Source organism: Musca vetustissima, unplaced genomic scaffold (assembly GCF_032173495.1).
Source record: "Musca vetustissima isolate MV318-11 ecotype Yass unplaced genomic scaffold, APGP_CSIRO_Mvet_v1 utg11521, whole genome shotgun sequence".
NCBI lineage: Eukaryota > Metazoa > Arthropoda > Insecta > Diptera > Muscidae > Musca > Musca vetustissima.
Window position 1 is genome coordinate 103,941 of NW_026876327.1, and position 22,928 is coordinate 126,868.

Below are 22,928 nucleotides of genomic sequence, written 5' to 3' on the forward strand. Positions count from 1 at the left end.
AAAGGCGTGGATTTTTTAAAAATTATTTTTCAAGGCTTGGATTCAAAGGCGTGGATTTTTTAAAAATTATTTTTTTTTTCAAAGGCGTGGATTTTTTAAAAATTATTTTTCAAGGCTTGGATTCAAAGGCGTGGATTTTTTAAAAATTATTTTTCAAGGCTTGGATTCAAAGGCGTGGATTTTTTAAAAATTATTTTTCAAGGCTTGGATTCAAAGGCGTGGATTTTTTAAAAATTATTTTTCAAGGCTTGGATTCAAAGGCGTGGATTTTTTAAAAATTATTTTTCAAGGCTTGGATTCAAAGGCGTGGATTTTTTAAAAATTATTTTTCAAGGCTTGGATTCAAAGGCGTGGATTTTTTAAAAATTATTTTTCAAGGCTTGGATTCAAAGGCGTGAATTTTTTAAAAATTATTTTTCAAGGCTTGGATTCAAAGGCGTGGATTTATTAAAAATTATTTTTCAAGGCTTGGATTCAAAGGCGTGGATTTTTTAAAAATTATTTTTCAAGGCTTGGATTCAAAGGCCTGGATATTTTTAAAATTATTTTTCAAGGCTTGGATTCAAAGGCGTGGATTTTTTTTAAATTATTTTTCAAGGCTTGGATTCAAAGGCGTGGATTTTTTAAAAATTATTTTGCAAGGCTTGGATACAAAGGCGTGGATTTTTTAAAAATTATTTTTCAAGGCTTGGATTCAAAGGCGTGGATTTTTTAAAAATTATTTTTCAAGGCTTGGATTCAAAAGCGCGGTTTGTTTTTATATTATTTTTTACCCTATGGGAGATATGGTATAACTCTTCCAATTACGATATTTTCCAATTTTCCCTAATCCTCTCCCTAACACCAAATCGGTTAAACAAATTCGAAAAGAAGATTCTATATTTATTTCAAATGGAACACCTTCTTGGTTCGACATCCGCCTTCCTCGTTTTTCTTCAGGTTACGACAACATTTATTTAGCAGTCATCTCTTCCACATGTATGAACCGAACATACACATCTTGTTTCGATTTGTTTCCTTTTTTGTGGGGATTGCGAACTTATTTGTAGCTTGGGTTTTCTGGTTCCGTTAACAATTCCCAGGATGCCTCAAAAGAATGTACCAAAAAGAAAAACCAAAGAATGAAAAATAAACATCCAACCGAATAGGAATGGAACTCCAGCGAACAATAACTTTGACTTTGTTTAACGTTTGCCGAACACAGGCGGCCATGGCAGCATACCTAGGAATATGTAGAGTACGAAAGGCAATGACGTTGGCTGGTGATATCCAACGTGTGTGTGTGGGTCTAGTGTTGACATGCCCTTTAGGGGATTATCTTCTATCATCCTGAGTTTTGCCATAGAAGAAGACAGTACTAAGCGACTAACTGACTGACTACAATCAGCTGACAGACTAAGCAGGAACAAAACGCCAAAGACTTGAAAAAACAACAAAAATAAAAATAAACACTTCTTCAATTTCTTGCATTTCTTACCTTTGCCTTGCCATGCATTGAGGGTCTTTGTAATTCCTAACCATAAACAAAATACGGGGGGAACCATGTTCCGGCATATGAAGAAGATAGACGATACATGTATGGGGGAGCTTGAGCCATTTCTAGTTGGTTTCCTTTTCTCTTGTTATCAGCAGGCAATGTGTAGTACAGAGGGAATATGTGTGTGTGAGAGTCTTGTGAAATGTGTCCTTTTTGGTTCCATCTTCCACCTTTGAGCAGTGTTGTTGTTGTTGTTTGGCTGCATTTTAATGCAAAACAAGCAAATTGTTTTCTCCTCTTCGTTTTTTTTCAAGTTGAGGCTACACAACTTGACTTGGCAATAAAAAACAACGACACCAACCTAACTAAACTTCAAAACTCAAACACGAAATACTTCTTAGTCCCAAAAGAGGGAAAATGAACACCCACACATGACTACCGATATACATACAGTGGAACCTCAAGGCCATTGGAAACCAACTAGGAAATCTTTTGGGCATGACTTCAAATAAATAAAATTTGTGTTTTCCTAAATTTTGAAAACCCACTACTCGTTTTTTGATTATCTAGTCTCTAACAAGGTTCCACTGTCCTACATATCTTCCTCTAAATTCTCGGGTATTACGTTTGAGTTACAAAAAGGCTTGTATTTTTATTTTGGTTTTTTCTCTTTTTTCATTTTCTGTCCCCAAGCAAATATTCACAAGAAAAGGATGACGGTGATGAGAATGAAGTTCCCGTAGACATGTGTGAATATCATCAAATATTCCTTCTTTGGCACATAAGTGTCCTTTCACTTTGGCTTAAACATCATGTACATACAAATTTCTAAACAAATATAATATTTGTACAAAGGTGGCAAATAAAATTGTCTGAAATTTTTTTTTCTGACAGTGACAATTAAAGACACAAGAAAATGAATTCCCAACTAAATCTCAAAGGAAATTTGAGGACAGGAATAAAACATGAAAAAATAATAAGTTAGGATATAGAGAAAACCAGTGATACGATACCCTACACAACTTCCACGGAACTCAAACTTTCTGCGAATGTTTATTCTGGGCAATATTTGCACCCTATTGCCCGATTAGAGGTCAACAGCAACGCTTCCTTCCACAGACATATATTACGAATATTACTAATATCCAGTACAGCCCCTCTAATTACTTGTCCAGATTCCTTTCGCCGTGGGTTGAGTTGAGATGTTCGGCTTATAATTTTTGCCAACAGATCGACTCGAAAAACACACAAAAATTAAAGTTTTCGTCCACATCATCCCAAAATTATTATCTGATCATCACCGAAAATTATAGGCGTTGTCCTTCACCATTCCTGGACCCTCATGAAAAGTTTCAAACCGATCAACGCTATATTTTCGCCCTCCAGTGTGGTAATTGGTTACTAAATAATATCTCAGTACGTAAGCACTTGTAAATATTTAAGTGTAACTCCCACATCTGAGTACATTCGACCATATAATTGGTATCAATTTAAAGGTCAACCACTCCTCTTGAATATGCCATCAAATTTTAGGGTCTATGTCCTTCAGGAGTAAATACATACGCCATAGAATACAAATTTTATAATTTTTCACACAAAAGTCAGGGTCCATTTGACCCGCTAAATATTGACCGATCTTTATCAAAACAGGCATGGTTATTCTCTGGCCCGATCCCCTTCTCCTTGCAAAAACTCGCGGTGTTTGGGCCATAATTGCGGCCTCTGGAGCAACCAGAAAAACCGACAAAAATAAAGTTTTTGGTCCATTTCATCGCCTAAATATTAACCGAAGTTTTCCAAAAACAATAGGGATCTTCATTGGGCCGAACCCATCCTACATGCAAAATTTCGTGGAGATTGGTCCATAACTGTGGGCTGTATCGTGTTTACAAAATATAATGGACAGACGAAAGGACGGACACACATGTCTAGATCGACTCAGCTAGTCGAGATATGACGATCGGTATACTTAAAGGTGGGTCTAGGACCAATATTTCGCTGCACAAAGCTATAATACCCTGACAACATAGTTGTGTAGGGTATAAAAATATATCCATAGGTCCATTAATCCTAGAAAAATATTTCTTCAAAAAATCCACGCCTTCGGCAAAACCTTGAAAAATATGTCCTTAAAAAATCCACGCCTTCGGTAAAACCTTGAAAAATATTTCTTTAAAAAATCCTTGAAAATTGTTTCTTTAAAAAATCCACGCCTTTGGCTGAGTCCTTGAAGAATATTTCTTTAAAAAATCCACGCCTTTGGCTGAGTCTTTGAAGAATATTTCTTTAAAAAATCCACGCCTTTGGCTGAGTCCTTGAAGAATATTTCTTTAAAAAATCCACGCCTTTGGCTGAGTCCTTGAAAAATATTTCTTTAAAAAATCCACGCCATTGGCTGAGTCCTTGAAAAATATTTCTTTAAAAAAGTCCACGCCTTTGGCTGAGTCCTTGAAGAATATTTCTTTAAAAAATCCACGCCTTTGGCTGAGTCCTTGAATAATATTTCTTTAAAAAATCCACGCATTTGGCTGAGTCCTTGAAAAATATGTCTTTAAAAAATCCAAGCCTTTGGTTGAATCCTTGAAAAATATGTCATGGAAAAATCCACGCCTTTGGTTGAGTCCTTGAAAAATATGTCTTTAAAAATGTACGCCTTTGGTTGAGTCCTTGAAAAAAATGTCTTAAAACATTCACGCCTTGGGGTTGGTCCTTGAAAATATGTCTAAATCCACATTTTCAGATAATCCTTAAAGCCAATTCTCCCTTTGATATCTCTCTTTCCTTTTCCTTCTAGAGCCAGAGTTATTTATTCCCAATTACTTTTTTCCTAACTTCTATTAGGAGCCAATAATTAAGCCATAAATTGCCAACATAAAGGAGTGTAGAAAACTCCTCACATCAAAATGATTTTTTTTGTAGTTAGGACCTCAATGTGACCGGTCGTCAATTGCCTCTCAGTTCCTCAAAAAAAAAACTTCGCAACATATTTTTTTTCTGGAATGACCAAAGTTTTGTTGTTCATGGTCATTCCTATAATGTTCCGCAATGGTCATTACAAGCCTAACCAATGTTAAGCGGTGAAAATTATTACCTTACCTCCTACCTCTCCCTTAGGATTTCTCCAGGGGTGGGGACTGCTTTTGATTAACATTTGATTGGGCCAAGTAAAAAATCCATTTTACGGAATTTTTTCGTATTTGTTATGTGGTCGCGTTTGCAGTTGACATTTCGACCCAAGTTGTTTGTGTTTTGTTGTTGTTGTTATTGTGTTAAGAAGTTTTTTATTATTATTGTTGTTGTTGGCTTTTTTGTTTTTTTTTTTTTGTAATATGGCTCCATTTGCTGTTGGTTTGTCAGAAAATAACTTTGTTTAAAGTTATAATTCGAAATGTTATGACTTGTCAGGGTAGAGGGGAGGAGTGGATGGAGGAGGTTGGTAGGGGGTGGGTTGATCCTCTGCATATATCCATCCCGCAGTGGATTTATTTTATTAGAAACTTTTTTGTTTTGTTATGAACAAATTATACGTGTTGTTTGTTTTGTTCGGTGTTTTTTTCTTCCTTGCTTTATTCCGAGGTGATTCCTCCGGTTTTTTGCCTTTGCTTTTTTAGGCAGTTTCTAGTTGGCTTTCTTGTGGCGCAATTCCTTAAATAATTTTCTCTGAGTTTTGTGTTTAATGGCTGTGTCAAGTTAAGTAGTATTTTGAAGTAGCCCGACCAGTCAGTCAGGATGATGTGTGTGTGTGTCTGAGGGTTCGTTGTTGTTGTTTTTGTTGTGGTGGCCTCCTCAAGTAGTCTCTTGAAATTAATGCTACTTAACAAAAGTTTGACAACGTTGTTAACTTGGCCATTTATTTAGTTCTTAGAAGGCCAGGGTGTGAAGATCTCATTCTGGGGTGATGGCGGCAGAGCCTGCTTGAGATGGTGTATTGGTGTGTGTGGTCGTTTGGTGTTTTGTATCCTTATTATTATGCCCCAAGGTGTTGAGTCAAAGAAGCCACTTGTAAAAGCAATTTTTTGTTGCTGCCAAACAAAAACTTAACTACAAATAAATGAATAGGAAAATAAAAATAAAAACGCCGACGAAGAACAAGTCGAAGTAGCGGCGGAAACTTTTTTGTTGCGACCTAAACGTTAACCTTTAGAAAAATTAACAAAAATTAAATGTTCATGTTCATTCTTTTTTGTGAGGCTTCCTTTTGTCTTTTCCCTTTCATTTCAATGTTTTCGTTTTCATTTTTTTTAATTTTGTTTTCTCTCTTATTTTATTGTCCTTTTGTTGTTGTACTTTTGTGTTAAGTGTTGTACTACAACTACTACTGCCACTGAAGAAGAAGGTGAAGAGTTTGTTGCTGGCTAGTTAAGTTTTCTTCAACACCACCAACAAATTTTGCCTTAAGGATACACACCATCTAGCTGGGCAGCTAGCCAGCCAGTCGACCAAACATGTTGCATGTCCTTCATTATGAAGTACGAAGTCCTTTACGGTTATTATTATGATTTTTGTTTTTTTTTTTGTTTTTGGTTTTTTTTATTATTTTTTCCATTTACTTTCTTTTAGATTTTGGTTTCATTTTTTGTTGTTGCTGTTTTTTCCTTATTCAGCATATTTAAGTGGCGTTTAACTTGACCATGAATTATGATTATAGAGGTCTCGCCTCAAAGAAAACTAATTTTTTCGACTTAATCTATTTCATGGTTATGGTTGTCGTTTTATTTTTTCTCTTCACATTATTTTAAATTCGGGATATTTTTGGAAAGACATCTTTTAAGGATTTCATTAAAAATATATAAATCCTGGAAAAAATGGTAAAACAATATTTTTATAAGGACCAAAGTGGGGGAAAGTGGGAATAGGCTTGGATTTTTTAAAAATATTTTTCAAGCACTACCATACTTCTCGATTTTTATACCCTACACAACTATGTTCTCAGGGTATTATAGCTTTGTGCAGCCCCAAGAGTTTGTAACGCCGGAAAATATTGGTCCTAGACCCACCTTTAAGTATACCTAACGTCCTATATCCGCTAGCTGAGTCGATCTAGACATGTGTGCCCATCCGTCTGTCCATTATAATTTGTTAACACGATACTGGCCACAGTTATGGACCAATCTTCAAGAAATTTTGCATGTAGGAACGGTTCTGGCCAATGACGACCCCTATTGTTTTTGGTAAAGATCGGTTAATATTCAGGGGATGAAATGGACCAAACACTTTAATTTATTATTTTTTTTTGATTTTCTGGTCGCTCCAGAGGTCGCAATTATGGCCCAAACATCGCGAATTTTTACATGGTGAAGAGGATTGGGCCAAAGGATAAGTTTGCCTGTTTTGATACAGATCGGTCAATATTTAGCGGGTCAAATGGACCCTGACTATTGTGTGAAAAATGTCAAAATTTGTATTATATGGCGTATAGATTTACTCCTGAAGGACAAAGAGCCGAGAAGTTGATAGTACATCCAAGAGGAGTGGTTAATCTTTAAATTGATACAAATATTATTGTCGTATGTACCCGGTGCTTACGTATTCAAATACTAATTATTAACCCATTACCAACCTAGATCGCTTTGAAATGTTTCAGGAGGTTCCAGTTGTGGTCAAGGACAGCACCTATAATTTTTTTTTCGAGTCGATCTATAGGCCACAATTGATTGCCGAACATAACAACACAACCCACGTTGAAGGTCCAAAGAGTGCAAATATAGAACCACAAAAAGTTAGATTTTCGTGGATGTTGTGTAGGGTATCATATGGTCGGCCCCGTCCGACTATACTGGTCAGCTAACTGGTTTCCTAATATTTTTCAAAGTTTTTTTTTCGAAATATTTTTTACTTATTATTATACCCTTCACTACACTGTGGTACAGGGTATTTGAGAATATGCATAGAATCACTTTCTAAGTCGATTTATGCATGTCCGTCCGTCCGTCCGTCCGTCGGTCTGTCTGTCCATGTTAAATTGTAAACAAAGTACAGGTCGCATTTATGATCCGAATTGGATGAAATTTGGCCCAGGTCACTTATTCGGCCCAAGGACGAATCCTATTAAAATTGGGAAAAATCGGTTCAGATTTAGATATAGCTCCCATATATATTTTCGTCCGATTTAAGGTAAATGATGAACTAAAGAACCTATATATTTTTCGATGTGCACGAAATTTGGCATAGCGTACTGAATTAAGTCTATAGTGATGTGTGTTAAGTTTAGTGAAAATCGGTTCTGATTTAGATATAACTCCCATTTATATTTTCGTCCGATTTTAGGTAAATTGCGTAGGTAAATTGTCTGATTGAAATTACACTTTTAACAGTGCGGCGTACGGAATAGCGTGTATCAATTTAGCTATAAAAGGTTTTCTATAAATTTGTCCCATGGTACGCAGACGACTCTATCCGAATCTGCCCGAATGAAATTAAATTTATTATAGGTTGCAGAAAGACATGCGTGTGTTCCTTCGAGGGAACATTGCCATGCAAATGTAAAGATACATATGCACAATATACCCAAAGTGGTGAAGGGTATCATATAGTCGGCGCAGTCCGACTTTACTACTTTCCTTAGTGTTTTTTATATTATTATTTATTTTCAAGGCGAAACGATAAAACCTGTGGTCATTCCATGTCCTTTTCACGATATAATTTCCATTTCAGTCTCCATCCTTCCTCTCCACTGTTTCTTTTTCCCTCCTCACACACCGCTTTCTTAATATTTCTTCTCACTCATTCCCCAATTTCCACATAATAATATATTATTTCTTTTTTCTTACTCCTATTTCCTCCACAGCCCTCCAGTTGCCTATCGGACAAGGAAGAAGATGAAATTTATGGTTTCGGCTACGGCGTGTTTGCACCACGTGTTGGTCGTGGCACCTTAACGCAACAGCAACATTTTATACAACAACAAACGCTGCAGCAGCAGGCACAAATCAACCAGCAGCAGCAACAACAACTGTCATTAATGCAAGGTGGTGGCGGTGGTCATCAATTACAGCAACGCCATCCACAAAGTTTACAATCGATCCCGCCCAATGCTGCTCATTTGAATTTTGTACAACAAAAGTAAGTTGGTGATAAAAAACACATTTTTGTTATTATTGTTTTCTCTTTTGTTGTTGTTATTAATAAAAGTGAAAACAATCAATTTTAATAAAAATTTATTATTTTTTTTACAGTTGCCTAAGTCCTCGCTCAGCTTATTTTTATGAATTTCCACCAACGACGGGTAAGTTTTGAAATTTTATTATTTTTTCAATTGTCAAAATGAAGGACGGGACGACCGAAAAATCCCATAAATCCTTAAAAATCATTAAACATATTTCTTCTTCTTCGATACATTTTATTCAGTACATCACTCAACCCACATAGACTTTCAATAAATAATAAAAAAGTGGTTAAAATTTGTTTTAAGCCTCAACCAAAAACCTATAAAATCAGATTTTCCGGACAATGTGTTTTTAATGACACCCTGAGTATTTTTTTACGATGAGTCCTTTTTCAAAAAATGCAAAAAGTTTGGGGGAGCTTAAAAGCTTCCTGTTTTAATGTTTAGAATTTTTTTCGTGGCAAAAAAAAGGGTGACAAATCACTAAGTAACCATTTTCCATTTTCTTCAACCGCCTCCCCTCTAAATGCGACCTCTTCTACTACCAGTTAATGTGCAACCAACCCTTCTCTCGAGAGACCATCATCGCTACCAAAGTTATAAAAGCTTCCGCTTTAAATTGATTTTACCGGAAACCCGTTAAGTAATTTGCTTATTTATACTTATGCTCCAGCTCTGCTAAATACGACATATGGATGTATGTATGTAAATGTGTTAACTACCTACCTTAATGTCTTCTCTCATATCGTTATGGCCATTAGCACTCACGAATTAATGGAAAGCTGGGGGAGGGAGAGGTTGCTAACCATAACAAATCGGAAGTTCGAATGCAAAGTTATCGAACTGCAGATACATAATTCATTTAGACAAATGTAAGGTTACTACCCCTAGGGGGGTCAACCAGGGTCGGGCGGGAGGTATTTGAAGAGGAAAGTTATTTAAATGGGTTAGAAGTCATTAGTGTTCGTTAATAATTCGTTTAGGTTAATTGAATGCAACATATGGTCAACTAAAATCTTATTAACATGGTAATGGAATTTTGGTAAAGAGGAAGGATAACTCACAGGATATACTTCAAAGGACACACCAATTTTCAAGGGCTCAACCAAAGGCGTGGATTTTTTAAAGACATATTTTGCAAGGACTCAACCAAAGGCGTTGTTTTTTAAGGACATATTTTTCAACGGCTCAAACCAAGGCGTGGATTTTTTAAAGACATATTTTTCAAGGACTCAACAAAAGGCGTTGATTTTTTAAACACACATTTTTCAAGGACTCAACCAAAGGGGAGGAATTTTTAAAGACATATTTTCAAGAACTCAACCAAATGCGTGGATTTTTTAAAGACATATTTTTCAAGGACTCATCCAAAGGCGTGGATTTTTTAAAGCCATATTTTTCAAGGACTCAACCAAAGGCGTTGATTTTTTAAAGACATATTTTTCAAGGACCAACCCTCAACCAAAGGCGTGGATATTTTAAAGACATATTTTTCAAGGACCATCCAACAAGGGGTGAATTTTTAAAGACATATTTTTCATGGACTCAACCAAAGGCTTGGATTTTTTAAAGACATATTTTTCAAGGACTCAACCAATGGCTTGGATTTTTTAAAGATCTAATACAACACGGAAACTCGACGTCGAAAAGTTGCAACAGGTAGCCGAGGCCTACTCCGCTCAAATTACCCACCTGCTTGACGAAACCACTTCTTGTCCCGATAATAGCAAAAGCAACACTTGGGTACCAAAAACCACCAACAAGAAACCCATGGTGCGATCAGTAGTCTCGTAATGCTACTGATGTGAAATGTGATATGATGGAGAATTATCGGGAGAAAAAGAGAGAGGAGAAACGTGTTTTCAGAAAAAAGAAGAAAGAACATGAAAATCGTGATCGTGAGCAAATCGAGATATACAGGAGTCAGAATGAAGTCCGGAAATTTTACCAACGAGTAAAACGCCAAACTGAAGGATTTGGTGCACGCACATCCTCCTGCAGAGATGAAAAAGGAACCTGCAATTAATCGGCTCAAGAACAATAAAGCAGCAGGAGACGACAGGTTACCAGCCGAACTATTTAAGACTGGTGGTCAGATGCTGGTCAGGAGCATGCACCAGCTGTTTGGTACAATTTGGCTAGAAGAATGCATGACCAAGGATTGGAAACTCAGCATCTTGTTTCCCGTGTACAAAAAAGGAGACAAGACAATATGTGCCAACTATAGAGGAATTAGCCTTCTTCCCATCGCATATAAAGTGTTATCCAGTGTGCTGTGTGAACGATTGAAGACAATGTTCAATGACATTATTGGGCTATACCTATGCGGCTTCAGACCTGGCAAATCCACCATTGACCAGATTTTCGCTCTGCGCCAAATCCTGGAAAAGACCCACAAAAAACACATCGACACATATCACTTATTCGTCGACTATAAAACCGCATTCGACAGACCTATCCGTTCAGAGGTATTTAAAGTCATGTCTACGTTCAGCATTCCTGCAAAATGAATACGGCTATGCAGGACAACTTTAAGTGGCACAAGATCAGCAGTTAAAGTCGGAAAGGACCTCTCGTAGCTCTTTAATACCGAACGAGGATTCAGACAAGGTGACAGTTTGTCATGTGACCTTTTTAACATCGTGCTGGAAAAGGTCATACGAGACGCAAAGGTGAACAGAAATGGCACTCTGTACACCAAACAACACATGTTACTCGCCTACGCCGATGACATCGATATAATGGGTCGATCATAGCGTGCGGTAACAGCCGCCTTTGATCAAATTGAAAAGGAGTCTGCCAAAGTGGGTCTGGCAGTAAACGGCGAGAAGACCAAGCTGATGGTATCAAAGTGCAAGACGTTCAGTATACTCGGACAAACTGTGGAACTTGAGAACTACAGATTCGAGGTATTGAATATTGTATTGAGCTGCGGCGACTACGATGGCTATGTCATGTTCTGCGAATGAATGAGAATGCCCCAGCTCAAAGCGAGCCTACTGATAGTTCCCGTAGAAGGGGAAGGCCACGATAATTTTTTCAAGGGTTACCAATAAGAAAAATTTTGTTTAGCTATTTTTTGTTCTTCCTAAGAGCCCTGTGTCAACTGCAGTTATTTTATTGATATCCTTTGGTGTATATTTATTTTTCTGGGGATTGAAAAAGTGTCATTGAGGATTTTCATTTCTATTTCAAGTAGTTTGTTATCCAACAATTTATTTTGTAAACAGGTTTGGCCATAAAATATTGAAATGTCAAATATTTACACACTTCAACTAACATCAATACCACCATCACGTCACTATCATAACACACACACTAGGAGGACAATATTATCCTTGTTGGTTGTTATCGCCTCTTGGTTAACAAACAAACAAATCTGCCGACAAAAATAAATTCTGCAAATGACCTTCCTTATCCGAGTATTTGAATTTGGAAATCCTTTATTATTGCGTGTCCTAAAAATTCAAGTGTTATTCCTTTTTTGTTGTTGGTGGTGGCCTTGTTCAAATATCAAATGTCATAGTGAAGTGCTGAAGATGTTGATGTCTGCAACACAGAATCTATAGACTTTGCGTTTTTTGCCAAATTGACATCAAATCAAAAATCGGCAGCCACCCTTTTTGCTAGTTTTCTTTGAAAAATATAAAAATTTCCAAGAAACTAAAAAAAAAACAGCCAGAGATAAATGGTCCCCAATCAATAGTGCCTGAGGAAAAAGGAACCAAAAAATCCAACTCAGAAATCAAAAAGAATATCGTAATGATGTCACACTGCAGTCAAACAAAAATTGAAAGAGAACACAGAGAAATTATTTGGGGTGGGGGATTCAAACAAAACTTATTTTTTTTATATCCAAGTCAAATATCAAAAGGCATTGAAGCAAATCACTTGATGAACGAGTGTGTATGTGTGTCTAAGGACATAACGAAACTAATAATCCGGAATTTGTAGATTGATTTTTTTCTATGGGAGAGTGATGTATTGAATGCGGATATGTATGTTCGTTAAGATGTTCTTCTGTAATTTTCTTGTTAATATAATTGTTGTTCTTGTTGTATTTCTTCTTTTCATTTTCATGATTTTTTTTCCAGAGGGTCGTGAAACTAAAAAACGCACAACATTAGCCCGTTTACTGAAAGGATTAAAGACCGTCAATCGTCGAGATCGTGCCAGCCATCAAAATACAGCAGCTCAAGCCCAAGTCAGAGTAAGTAAAAATAATATTTTATAGATAGAAAAAAATAAGAATTTAATATTGTTTAAGCACGCATAAAAATATATTTTTTAAGGACCCATCCTAAGACGTCGATTTTTATACCCTTCACCACACTTTGGTACAGGGTATTATGTCTTTGTGCATATGTTTGTAACAGGCAAAAAGAAACGAGATAGACACATGGTTCCTTTTGAGAATATGCATAGAATCACTTTTTAAGCCGATTTATGCATGTCCGTCCGTCCGTCTGTCCGTATATATTTTGTCCGATTTTATGTAAATGGTACCCTATGCAAGATTTCGTGCAAATCGAAAGATATATAGTGCACCAAAGTCCCTATATATCTTTCGATTTGCACGAAATTTTGCATAGGGTACTGAATTGAGTCTTGAATGATGTGTGTCAAGTTTCGACAAAATCGGGTCAGATTAGGATATAGCTCCCATATATATTTTCTTCAGATGTAAGGTAAATCGGACACCAAAGTCCATATATGTCTTTCGATTTACACGAAATTTGCCATAGGATACTGAATTAGGCCCAGAATGATGTGTAATAAGTTTCGTAAAAATTGGTTCAGATTTAGATATAGCTCTCGTATATAGTTTCGTCCGATTTTATGTAAATAGTGCACCAAAGTCCTAATATATCTTTCGATTTGCACGAAATTTTGCATAGGGTACTGAATTGAGTCTTGAATGATGGGTGTCAAGTTTCGAAAAAATCGGGTCAGATTAAGATATAGCTCCCATAAATATTTTCGTGCGATTTAAGGTAAATCGGGCACCAAAGTCCATATATGTCATTCGATTTACACGAAATTTAGCATAGGGTACTAAATTAGATCCAGAATGATGTGTGCTAAATTTTGTTCAGATTTAGATATAGCTCCCATATATATTTTCGTCCGATTTTATGTAAATGGTGCACCAACGTCCCTATATATCTTTCGATTTGGACGAAATTTCGCATAGGGTACTGAATTGAGTCTTGAATGATGTGTGTCAATTTTCGAAAAAATTGGGTCAGATTAAGATATAGCTCCCATATATATTTTCGTCCGATTTAAGGTAAGTCGGGCATCGAAGTCCATATATGTCTTTCGATTTACACGAAATTTAGCATAGGGTACTGAATTAGATCCAGAATGATGTATGCTAAGTTTCGTAAAAATCGGTTCAGATTTAGATATAGCCCCCGTATATAATTTCGTCATATTTTACGAAAATTGTGCACGTGTGTTAAGTTTCAAGAAAATCGGTTCAGATTTAGATATAGCTCCCGTATATATTTTCGTCCGATTTTATGTACTAAAGACCCTATGTATGTACACTAAAGACCCTATAAATCCTTCGATTTGCACGAAATGTGTACTTATAAATAAATGAAGAACTCAAAATGTGTCCGAATGCACAAAACATACTTAAATAAGTGTGACCTAACATGTGACAAGTTTATATGAAATCGGTTTAGATTTCGATATTTTGCTTTAAATTTATTTACATAATTTTGTCCCATTCTAAGAAGCAACTCTATATCTGACTAAAATTTAGTATAGATTGTAAATTTAATTAGTAAGTTTAATTTTATGTTAATGGTCCTTCAAAAATGGGACGTCTGTTAGGATTCCCTCTGTTGAATATACCTAAAGTGGTGAATGGTATCAAATAGTCGGCCCCGTCCGACTTTACTACTTTCCTTACTGTTTTTAAAATATTTTTCATAGACCTTACAAAAGCGTGGATTTTTTAAAAATTATTTTTCATAGTCTTTGGACCATTTGACGATGTCACTGAGTTATGACGTAGCCCTATCCTTTTTACAACTACAACTAATGTGTTGTTGTTAGTGTTTTATGCATCAAGTTACTACCACACTTATATGTATTAAACCCGCGTCATGCCTTTCCAAACAAAACATAAATTTTACATATGTTCGCGTTTTTACATAATCAGACAGTAACACTAAATCATCCGAATATCAAACGATTATCATAAAATATTTTAAATATTTACATACTCGAATGTTGTTTGGGTATGTGAGTGTGTGTGTGGTATAGAAGTTACTGTTATTTTTTGCAAGTTATAACATTTGTGTCCTTGTTGTTATTGTTTGTCGAGCAACACAACAAGAAACAAAGTTTTAATATTTAGCAGACAAGTAAATATTGAACCCCACCCCTCTCCCTCCACCACACATGTCTGCAACATATATATTTCACTAAAATTTTTACCAATCGAGGTTCGGGGGTCATGGATGGCGGGATGGTTGAGTTGGTTGGGGGTTGGTATTGTTTGATATTGGCGTTATGATGTTAGCAGCTCCAAAAAATTTGTTTCACATAAATAAATGCAAAGTCCGCTGGAGCACAAAAAATGCCAAACAGCTCTGCTGTATCTGTCTATAAACTGTAAAGAACAATTTCGTTTATTTTATTTTTTCGCAAACTTTTCCTTTCTGTTTTTTTTTGCGAGACAATTTTCTTTATGTGCTGAAAAGGACTTTTTTACTGTCTTTTAACGAACGAGAAAAAATTCAACAACAACACTAAAATAAGAAGTAACGAGAATAATAACATCAGTAAATTCATTTTCTTTTCTTGTGTTTTTTGGCGAAAATTAAACCAAACAACCAACCAGCCAGCGAACCGTGGAACCAACCAACAACAACAACATCGTTGGTATGCAAACTTTTAGACATGTGTGTAAATGGATGTGTAAATAAATGAAATGGAGTTTAAAGGGATTGGGGGTAGATTTTGTACCCCTTGGGTGGCTAAGGGGATTAAATTTTCTCTTCTATGTGAGGTCTGTCTGGAGGGTATTGTTTTATGGGTATTATTTTATTACTTTCTTTTTTTTTCGTTTAGAGAAAATATTCAATTTTCATTTTGTAAAGTGATTAAAGACTTTTTTGGGAATCGTTTAAAATTATACAGTAAGAAATTTAAATCTTAAAACCAGACCATGAAAAATAATTTTTAAAAAGTCCACGCCTTTGTAAAGACCTCGAAAAATAATTTATAAACCAGTGACCGGAGCAGTATAGTCGGACCGGGCCGACCATGCGATACCCAACACAACTACCACGAAACTCTAACTTTTTGCGGATTTTTATTCCGAGCCTGGGAAATATTTCCTCTTGCCCGATTAGGTCTTCCTTACACTGACATTTTTTCCGAATATTACTAATACTTGTCCAGATTCCCTTCACCGTGGGTTGTGTTGTAATGTTCGGCTTATAATTGTGGCAATTCGTTGTGTTTTCGGTCCACTTCATCCCAACATTTTTATCTGATCATCACCGAAAATTATAGGCATTGTCTTTGAACATAACTGGAACATCAAGGAACATTTCCAAGCGGTCATCGATATATTTCCGTCATCTAATGTGATAATGGGTTACTAAATAATATCTCAATACGTAAGCACCAGTAAATATTTGAGTGTAACTCCCTCATCAGAGTACATGCGACAATATAATTCGTATCAATTTGAAGGTCAACCACTCTTCTTGGATATAATATAAACTTATCGGTCTATGTTCTTCAGGGGTAAATATATATGCCATAGAATACAAATTTTATAATTTTTCACACAAAAGTTAGGGTCCATTTGACCCGCTAAATAATGCCCAATCCTTATCAAAACAGGCATGCTTATTTTTTGACCCGATCCCCTTCTCCGTGTAAAATTTCACGATTTTCGAGCCATAATTGCGGCCTCTGGAGAAAAATTAAGTATTTGGTCCATTGCATCCCCTAAATATTAACCGATCTTTACCAAAAACAATAGGGGTCTTCATTGGCCAGAACCCATCCTACATGCAGAATTTCGTGAAGATTGGTCCATAACCGTGGCCTGTATCGTGTTTACAAATTATGGTTGAGTCCTTGAAAAAAAATGTCTTTAAAAAATCCACGCCTTTGGTTTAGTCCTTGAAAAAAATGTCTTAAAAAAATCCACGCCTTTGGTTTAGTCCTTGAAAAAAATGTCTTTAAAAAATCCACGTATTTGGTTTAGTCCTTGAAAAAAATGTCTTTAAAAAATCCACGCCTTTGGTTTAGTCCTTGAAAAAAATGTCTTTAAAAAATCCACGCCTTTGGTTTAGTCCTTGAAAAAAATGTCTTTAAAAAATCCACGCCTTTGGTTTAGTCCTTGAAAAAAATGTCTTTAAAAAATTCACGCCTTTGGTTTAGTCCTTGAAAAACATGTCTTTAAAAAATCCACGCCTTTGGTTTAGTCCTTGAAAAAAATGTCTTTAAAAAATCCACGCCTTTGGTTTAGTCCTTGAAAAAAATGTCTTTAAAAAATCCACGCCTTTGGTTTAGTCCTTGAAAAAAATGTCTTTAAAAAATCCACGCCTTTGGTTTAGTCCTTAAAAAAAAATTCTTTAAAAAATCCACGCCTTTGGTTTAGTCCTTGAAAAAATGTCTTTAAAAAATCCACGCCTTTGGTTGAGTCCTTGAAAAAAATGTCTTTAAAAAATCCACGCCTTTGGTTGAGTCCTTGAAAAAGATGTCTTTAAAAAATCCACGCCTTTGGTTGAGTCCTTCAAAAATATGTCTTTAAGAAATCCACGCCTTTGGTTGAGTACTTCAAAAATATGTCTTTAAAAAATCCACGCCTTGTTGGATGGTCCTTGAAAAATATGTTTTTAAAAAATCCACGCCTTTGGTTGAGTCCTTGAAAAATATGTCTTTAAAAAATCTACGCCTTTGGTTGAGTCCTTGAAAAATATGTCTTTAAAAAATCCACGCCTTTGGCTGAGCCCTAAAAAAATATGTCTTTAAAAAATCCACGCCTTGTGTTGGTCCTTGAAAAATATGTCTTTAAAAAATCTTTGGTTGAGTCTTTGAAAAATATGTCTTTAAAAAATCCACGTCTTTGGTTGAGTCCTTGAAAAATATGTCTTTGAAAAATCCACGCCTTGTGTTGGTCCTTGAAATTTTTTTTAAATCCTTGTATATGAATTCGATTTGGTAGCCATTTCTAATGAAGTTGTAACGCTTCCCTGAAATGTGCCTCTTTTTTTGTAGCATCCTCCCCTCGTATATTTCCAAATATTTTTTTATTTTGTTGTAACAAAGAAAGCTTTTAATATTCCATTACATACAATATATGCGGAAGAATCTAATGCCTGCGCCAGTATATTTACTCAAACTCGCTCAAAAGAAGAACGGAAGTTTCCTTTGGTTTGGGGTTCGAAGCCAACGGAAGTTTGGGTTTTAACCCCCACCACCATCCCTTGAAAGGAAAAAAACTCTGAAAATAAAATCCTCCTAAGATTCTTAGATTTATATTATTTGCAAAATTGTTTCTTTTGTTTGTTGTTGTTGTAATTTTTATTATTTGTGTTCCATTCTTGCTGATGTTGTTTTTGTAGAAGATGCTTCACTAAATTTACTGAGAATATTAAAGTTATGGTTATATTCTAAATAATAATAAAAAATATAAAAGGCCATCCCAAAAGATTTTGTTCTTAAAGCCCATATCCATTTCCATTTTTTCGGAAATGGATAACCAGCAATGACCTTTTTTATGCCTTGCAAAATATTTTTTATTACCAATGGGAGGGGGAGGGATGTAGCTGCTGCACCCTTACCACAAAAATCCTGAAACCAAAAAAATGTTAATTTAATCAAAAGCAACAAAAACGAAATGCTATCGTGGATTCCAAACGCAATTGTTGTTGTTGTTGTTTATGGTTTGTTACAACAAAAGCCAAATATTCTGAGAGGGGTGAAGGTGGGGGTCCAGTGATTACAAATGTAGCCAACCAGCCATCCAGCCTCAGGACAGGGGTCTGGCAACCACACATCAACAATAAAAATGCTCAATCTCAAACAATAAATATTTTTATATCCGTAAGCAATTAATTTTGTTGTTGTTATTGTCCCCTACTTTCACCTTGGACCACCCATACCGACCACCTTGTGTGCTGGTGGCCTTTTGAACGTTGTTGCATCAGCAACAAAAAATTTCCCCTACGCAATGTCCCACCATGGAACCCTATTGTGTGAACTTTTTTCCGAAAGATGTATCCACCATGAGAACTTTTTTGCATCCTCCTTTTTGAATCCTTTTTATTGCCTTCAATCTCCTGTTTTTCATATTTTTACCCCCCTCCAAACTTGACATAATTAATTAGAGGTTAAGGCTTATCTTTTATTTCAAGAGCGTTGTGTCATCGTCTGTGGCACCATGCCACCTGGATGGATGATGGGTAACCAATGACGCATTTTTTGCCACCATTCATTTATCCATTCACTCCTGACAGTCACTAAGGCATCGAACAAACAAGGAACAAGCCAACCTGCCATCTCCCGGCAGGTGATAAAGCACGCATTGTGTTACTACTTGTCGTGTTAAATGCCATCGGTGGCAGCCAATGAAATTTCCCTTTTATTTGCCTTCATCAGTCATTGTTGAATGTCAGTCATGGCATGGCTGACTTGCCTGCCTGCCAGCCTCACAGGCAAAGCTGTTGGCAAATTTGCTACTCCTTTCTACGGGGCTGCTGCCATGCTTGGTTTGGTATTACTGCATTACCCTCCAGACTTTTTGGAGTAAAAACTTGGTTACAAATTGTTTCAATCTAATTACGTTGATGATAATCATGATGACATGAAGTGGCTGGTTGCCGGGTTTGGTGGTTGCATGAAAATGCATTGCCGAGTTTCATTTTTCTTTTTTTTTTTTCATCGAAAAATTTCTCTTCTTTTTGGCTTCAAACAAAAGTTTACTTAAGAAGTGCAATTTATATTCAGATTGTGGCAAGAATTCGTTTTTTCGGTTTTATTTTCATCTTCCCAAAAGAGGTTTCATTATGGCTTCCTCAATCGGAAGGAGGAGGGGTGCCTACTTTAGTTTAAAATTTAATTAGATCGACTATTGTCGTCGTAAAGGGAATCAGAATAATGTGAATAGGCACTTAAGGCTGCATACATTTTTTGTGGACTTTTTCTGAAATGAAAATGATTTTTTTTAATTGTTTAGAATGCATTTAAGAGGTTCTGGTTTTGGATATTTAATAGAAAATATATCTGGAGGCGATTTTATTCTAACTTCCAACTTCAACAAGACACTTAAAATGTTAAAATAAAAATAAATGCACTGCATTGATTTGTTTTGTTTTTAGCGAACATTTCGGAGGGTAATTTTTTAACAATGACGTTGATGTCTTTAAAATTGTCGAGAATTAGCCTCTATAAAAATTAAATTAAAAAGACAGGGCAAATTAAAGAAAAAATATATAAAATGGATATTATTCTACCCTAGCTCTTCTCTAGCTCTTGAGGTTCCCATTATTGGGCATGCATTCCTCTAGCTACATTGTACTAAACAGCTGGTGCATGCTCTTGACCAGCATCTGACCACCAGTCTTGAATATTTCGGCTGGTAACCCATCGGCTCCTGCTGATTTATTATTCTTCAGCCGATTAATTGCTTTTATTACGATCATCTCTTATTGGTTATTGGGTACCTTCTTCACCGCCACAATTGGATACAAGAAGCTTTTCAAAATGCTTCTTCCAGATTCTCAACACGCTGTCTGCAACTCTCACCAGGTTTCCTTCTTTATCCCTACAGGAAGATGTGCATGCACCAAAGCCTTCGGTTTGGTGTTTTACTCGTTGGTAAAATTTGCGGACTTCATTCTGACTCCTATACATCTCGATTTGCTCACGCTCACTCTCACGTTTTTCTTGTTCTTCCTTCTTTTTGTTTTTTTTTTTTTTTTTTTGAAAATAAGTTTCTCCTCTCTCCTTTTCTCCATCGCACTGCGTGTTGCTACTGCCTATAGGGTTGCCCTATACGCTGCATTTTTCACATCAGTAGCATTAAGACACTCCTGATCTTACCATGGGTTTCTTGATGGCGGATGTTGGTACTCAAGTGCTGCTTTTGCTGCAGTTTGTATATAGTTGGCAATTTTTTCCCATTATGCTTCTATACTATTATTGGGATAAGAAGTACTTTCGTCAAGCAGGTGGGTAAGTTGAGCGAAGTAGGCCTCGGCAACCTTTTTGGTTTGCAGCTTTTCGACGTCGAGTTTTCGTGTTGTGTTAGATCGTACCTTTGCTGCAACATTAAGACGGATGCGTACCTTGTCTGCCACAAGGTAGAGGTCCGAATCGATATGCGTTCCTCAGATCGATCAATCTAAACACTGGATGAATGCCTTCCGTCTATCACAACATGATCAATTTGATTTCTCGTTGCTTGATCAGGAGAAATCCAGGTGTCCTTGTGTATATCGAGATGCTTGAATTTGGTGCTGCTAACTACAATGTTTTTTGCTGCCGCGAAGTCAATCAACCTCATGCCGTTGTCGGATATTTCTTCATGGAGGCTGAATTTTCCGACGGTGGGGCCAAATATATTTTCCCTTCCGATTTTTGCATTAAAATCTCCTAGCAGAATATTAATGTCATGGCCAGTGCAGCGATTGTATGCTGTTTCTAGGCGCACGTAAAATATGTCTTTGGTCTGCCCATTTTTGGGCAGATCGAAGCATGGGCGCAAATGAGACTGATGTAGAAGAACTTCGCTTTTATGCGGATTATAGCAATTCGCTCATCTACTGGAGTGAATCTGGAGACAAGGTCTTTTATTCTCCTGTTAACCATAAATCCGCAGCCAAATTCATGTCTCGTTTCATGGCAGTTATAATACAGGGCGTAATCGTCAGATTTACTTACGCCTGTCCCTTTCCATCGCATTTCCTGTAAGGAAATAATATCGGCTTTGTACTTCTTCCTGTTCTGTACAACGTGCGCACATTCCAAGTGCAGATTCGCGGATGGTGGTCCTTTATACGTTTGCTGGGGTCATCAACATTAGGGGGGTGTGGTTTTCGTTTTCTTTGCTTTTTCATAGTAGGTTGAGTTTTCCGAGTGTGGGCAACTAACCCACCGCCTCAACCCATTTTTTTTATAGTTCTTATGGGTGAACTCGCAGCACATATTAGCTCACTATTGCATCGGGTGATGAAAATAGCTCACCAGGTGACACCGCGGGGACTGACCTCCCCGCGGTGCACAATAGAGATGAAAGAGGGACCTAGATAAGCCTGGACTTCGCCATGTTAAAGCCAATCAGAGCCGTTGCTTGGTATCTATCATCCCCTACGCCACCAACGTACCAATGTAATCTCATCTTATGTTACTCATACGCCTATGCGTTCCATTAATTATTATCACTAATACGCTCCATATCACGTGACCTAATTTAATTTATTTTTGTGGCAATTGGGGCAATAATAACCTTCAATTTTTCATTGAAGGTTATTATAGGCCATACGAGTTAATTCAAAAAGTCTACTGCAGCGCACTACTTTATACCATTAATAAGTGGTATTTACATTTACTCACCTTTTGTTGCTTATACGCCAAGGTTTTCTCTCAATTAATATCAATTATACGCCTCATTGTATGTAAACTAAATTTTAATTAATTTTTTGTCTTTAACTATTTCAAAAATTTTCATAACATGTTTTATTTTAAAACTTGTAAAAATATCTCATAAAAGGTCATCCTACTTTCAATTAACACTTGAGGAAATAATTTCCAATGTCTTGCCGTAGAAAACCCCCCCATATCTGATTTTCAAGAATAAAACCACACATCTTGAAGACATTTTTGTCCTTCTTTAAAGGTCATACATTGATATAGATTTTGTAGATACCTTCTTTTTTCCAGTTTTGCTCTACTGAAAATGCATTTATGTTTTCAACTGAAAAATTCCATTAGCTAGCTGGATGGGTAGCTAACTAACTATGGAAGCATATATAGCATAACAAATAATGATATTATCATATTTTTGCCATAGCTCTACTCATACTCCAATTTTTGTTTTTGTATAATGTTTTCTAATGGTGTTTCTATCTCTCTCCCTTTTTCCCTTTGCAGGCGGCAAACGAACGTTTACGGCACTTTCAAACCCTAAATGGTGGCCATCAACATAGTTTTGAGGAGACAATCCATAGGGTAAGTATCATAAAAACAATTTTGTTTTTTGGGTTGTTATGTTACAGATATATACACAAATTGGGTTCTGTTATGGTATACAACAGCATGACAAGAAGAAGAAGTAGAAAAAAAACTGGAACTAAAACATGCTAC

General features: G+C 36.3%; 1 protein-coding gene across 1 annotated transcript in view; it reads left to right on the top strand.

The window, feature by feature from the left end:
• LOC133338844 (SAM and SH3 domain-containing protein 1-like) overlaps positions 1 to 22,928 on the top strand; it is a gene marked incomplete at its 3' end in the record, with an annotated part of 116,506 nt that overhangs the window by 27,161 nt on the left and 66,417 nt on the right. The window contains exons 3-6 of the mRNA XM_061546952.1: positions 8,265 to 8,539; positions 8,653 to 8,702; positions 12,677 to 12,792; positions 22,716 to 22,793. Of these exons, the coding sequence (XP_061402936.1) occupies positions 8,265 to 8,539; positions 8,653 to 8,702; positions 12,677 to 12,792; positions 22,716 to 22,793 (519 nt within the window). The remainder of the gene's footprint in view (positions 1 to 8,264; positions 8,540 to 8,652; positions 8,703 to 12,676; positions 12,793 to 22,715; positions 22,794 to 22,928) is intronic.